A 3,650-nucleotide genomic window follows, 5' to 3' on the forward strand; every position below is an offset into this window, starting at 1 on the left:
ATAAATATCATGGCCATGCCTTTTATAGTAAAAATACTTGACCTTAAAACCTTCTTAGGTTGTTCACCTTTTGATGAAGAGGTCTACTTTTCTACTTTTGAAGTAGTGTGTGTTTCTTATCTTTCTTCTTCTCTCCCCAATTATTTTGTTTCTTATCCTACCTTATATACCCTTTATGGTTGAGCAAGTAGGATAATAATAAATAAGAAGTGCAAAGACTACTTTTCTTTTCAAACCCAAATACAAAAATAAGAATTCATAAAGGAAATACTAATTATCTTTAATTGATATTTCTCTATGATATATAGGACAATCATTAATATCACTATCTTATGTAATAAAATGACATCATATGTACCTGGAAATCTGTGAAAGTAGAATACAAGGCTTATTAAAAAAACGTACCAAATAAAACACAAAAGGTTGTAACCATTGTACAAAAACAGTGGGGCCTTAGTATGCATGTATGTGAATATATGTATATGTATAAGTATATGTATGTATATGAATGCGCGTGTATATGTATGTGTATATGTATATACACATATTGATATATATAGATATATGTGTTTATTTCTCTAAAAATCTTATCGAAATTATATTTATATTTTATGATTAAAATGATTAAATGCAGTTCTACACCCATGTCCAACCTAAGTACAATAATACCATAAATTGTTAAATGTCACAATAAAAAGTTAAAAAAAAAAGTTTCTATCTCAATCCATATTTAATCAATTTTGATGTATGCTTATTAAAATAAATAAAAATGTTAATTTTAATTATTTTAATAAGTTTCTATTAAATGTGATATAATCTTCTTAAAAATTTAATTGTATTTAATGTTAAATATGAGCAAACACAATCTTACAACCATCAAATTTGCATCGTAGCTCAACTAAACCATGAATTACTAAACAAGAATTAAAAAATAAATAAAAAATTCTAAGGTAATCAATATTTAGTGTCTTTTAAAACATGCTTAATAATATAAATAAAATATTTTTTAACTTTTTTAATAAATTTTTGTTTTATATATCAGCATTTGCATGTTGCGATGGTAAGTTGTGGTGTTGTTGTCCTTGTCGTCAAGGTTCAAACCTCGTTAAGATGCTGTCATTGAATGTTTAAAGAGAGATGAAGTTCTTGTTTGTGACTTCACTGGTTCAAAGATCTTAATCAAAAACATTTATCCCTCTTTAAAAAAATCTGTTTCATATGAATTTTAATTATATTTTATTAAAAAAACTGATAACAAAATATCAAATCTATGTCAACCCACATTTAATCATTTTTGGTTTTAGAGTTTCAAACCTGGGTGCAAGGGCACCAAGCCCAAAGCACACCAACCCAGGGAAAACCTTCACAACACATCTAATCAATTCCGGTTAATACTTAACAATATGGATTGCATGCTTATTTTATTAAATGTTTTACATCATTAAAATTACATAGAAACCTAATTCTGTTCCCAGTATGCCCTTGCAAATCTTCTGTCCATAATTAATTTTCAATGCTTTCAACCGTAAACAAAAGGGAGATTCTGGTTCAAACCCAACCACCAGGAAAGCTACAAGAGCTATAATAATGGATGGACTGTGTTGAACTGGTTTGCAATTCATTTGGCAGACTACATTATTCTACCTTTCAAATATGGCAAAGAATAGAACTCATACAAACAAAACCAATGGAATTTAAAGCAATAGAAATCGAACATGCTTTATTATGGAGATCATATGTACAAAACTGTACTTAATCCATGGTAATCGGTATCACTACAAAGATCTAAAGAATGCAAAAAAAAACCTGTTCAGAGAATACTTTTTATTAAAAAGCAAAACAATTTTACAAATAAAATTACTAATATGGAGTTCTAAAAAAGCTTGCTTAAATTTTAAGTCATGCATCTGCCGCTATGCATATCATTCTGTAATGTTTTCAATTACTAAAGAGTAGATCTTACAGACGGAAACGAAATAATAATAGTAATTCTATAGAGAAAGCATACTCTAAAACAGAATGGACCCAGATGGGTACATTATTGGAATCTTCATAATAAAAACTCCTGCTTTAATTTTGAGCACATCAATTCTCAGTAGTCTATACTCTTTAAAGACATGGGGAGATAGAAATTCTGAATAATAAATTGATCATGTCACAGGAAAACAAACCAAGCCCACCAAGAACACCAAAAGGCGAATCCTTCAAATCAAAATGAATTTATTCATTCCAAAATCAGAAAAAGTTGATAACAATTGAACAAGAAGATAGCCCTCCAGTCTGAAGAGCATTATTATTAGGAATGGAGCACAGAACAAGCCGGATTACTTCTAGTAGCTTAAAATACCATACGATGGCCCTTTGCCTAAAAATAAGATATAAAACCAGAAGATCTAAAGAGCCCAAAATTGTCTTACAAAATCAATATATATTAAAGAGATTGCAGGCGAAGATTCAATTATTTGAACAGCAAGAGTGTTTTGCGAGAATGATCACATTCATCTTCTTCAACCGGCGCAGGAAGGTTCAAATCCAAGCCACCCATTGTTGGAGAATCTCTGCTTTCAATGACGGCGGAGGAAGACGGATCGCTACAATTGCATGGACTGCAGCTCACTTTACAGCCCTCATGGATTCCTCCAACTCCTCCATCACCTTCAGTCTCATTGCGTCCGGGCTGATTTGACATCTTAAGCGCCGCCAATCGCTGTTGCCTCTGAAGCTCCGGTGGAAACATGGCCTGCAAAAGAGAAGGTGAAGGAGAAGTGCCCACATTGAAGGATTTAGTAAGATAGGCATGGGTCAATGCAGGAGGCCGACTGTCGGCTATGGCAACCATGCTGGTGTTAATCCATGACGGAACATGGATTTCTTTAAGCGGTTCAGGAGTTTTGTAAGCGGCGCTCCTCTTGACGGGCTTAGGAATTTGGTAAGCGGAAAGTGGGAAATTGGTTTTGGCCTTGCAGCCTTTTATGGTTCGGGCGGCCTGGTCATATGCATGGGCCGCCTGAATATCAGAATTGAAAGTGCCCAGCCATATGCGGCGTTTCTTGGACGGGTCTCTAATCTCGGCAGCATATCGTACCTCAGACCTTTTTCTTACTCCTCTGTAACGACTCTTTGTGGCGGCCGCCTGGGCGGTGGCTTCAGCTTGCAGGGAAAACATTGTAAATGAAGCGAAGAAAATGAGGGGGGCACAAAAGGCGTGTATGAAATGGGGAAGAATGGATGGAGTGGAGAGGCTCGTTTGGTGTTTATAAAGAAGAAAAAGTTGGGCACTGCAAACAACGAGATGGTATAGCTGGACATCGATTTTAAATTTGGGTGGTGGCCGGTCAATATGGCGCTGATAACCGGAAAGTTGTGAGTAAATGCCCCATAAGGGAAGGGACAATTGGGAGCAAATGGACGAGTCACCCGGGGGCCATGTATGTGGATTTGCTTCGTTTTGCAAACAGAAGTTGGCTGGGGTGATTAATATTTTGACTATACCTGCTGGATTGCTGAATACGCTGTCAAGCCAATAACCTACGAGGGAAATAGTTATCGAGTCTCTAGTGTATGAGGGGCATAATACATTGGTGCATCTGTATCCTCTCGTAACTCTCTTTTTTCTCTTCATTTACCTGACATTTATAAGTTTATATTTT

At 34.9% G+C, this 3,650-nt stretch overlaps 1 protein-coding gene across 1 annotated transcript; it reads right to left on the reverse strand.

Moving 5' to 3' along the window:
• Positions 1–2,458: 2,458 nt before the first annotated feature.
• On the reverse strand, positions 2,459–3,166 carry LOC131047099 (ethylene-responsive transcription factor 4). The gene has a single exon (XM_057980933.2). The coding sequence runs from the start codon at positions 3,164–3,166 to the stop codon at positions 2,459–2,461; it is 708 nt and encodes a 235-aa protein (XP_057836916.2).
• Between the last annotated feature and the right edge of the window lie 484 nt (positions 3,167–3,650).

This window comes from Cryptomeria japonica, chromosome 11 (genome assembly GCF_030272615.1).
Source record: "Cryptomeria japonica chromosome 11, Sugi_1.0, whole genome shotgun sequence".
Taxonomy (NCBI): Eukaryota; Viridiplantae; Streptophyta; class Pinopsida; order Cupressales; family Cupressaceae; genus Cryptomeria; species Cryptomeria japonica.

Bases quoted from the DNA above. Each gene is read 5' to 3' on its own strand.
- LOC131047099 (XM_057980933.2), bottom strand. From the start codon at position 3,166: ATGTTTTCCCTGCAAGCTGAAGCCACCGCCCAGGCGGCCGCCACAAAG.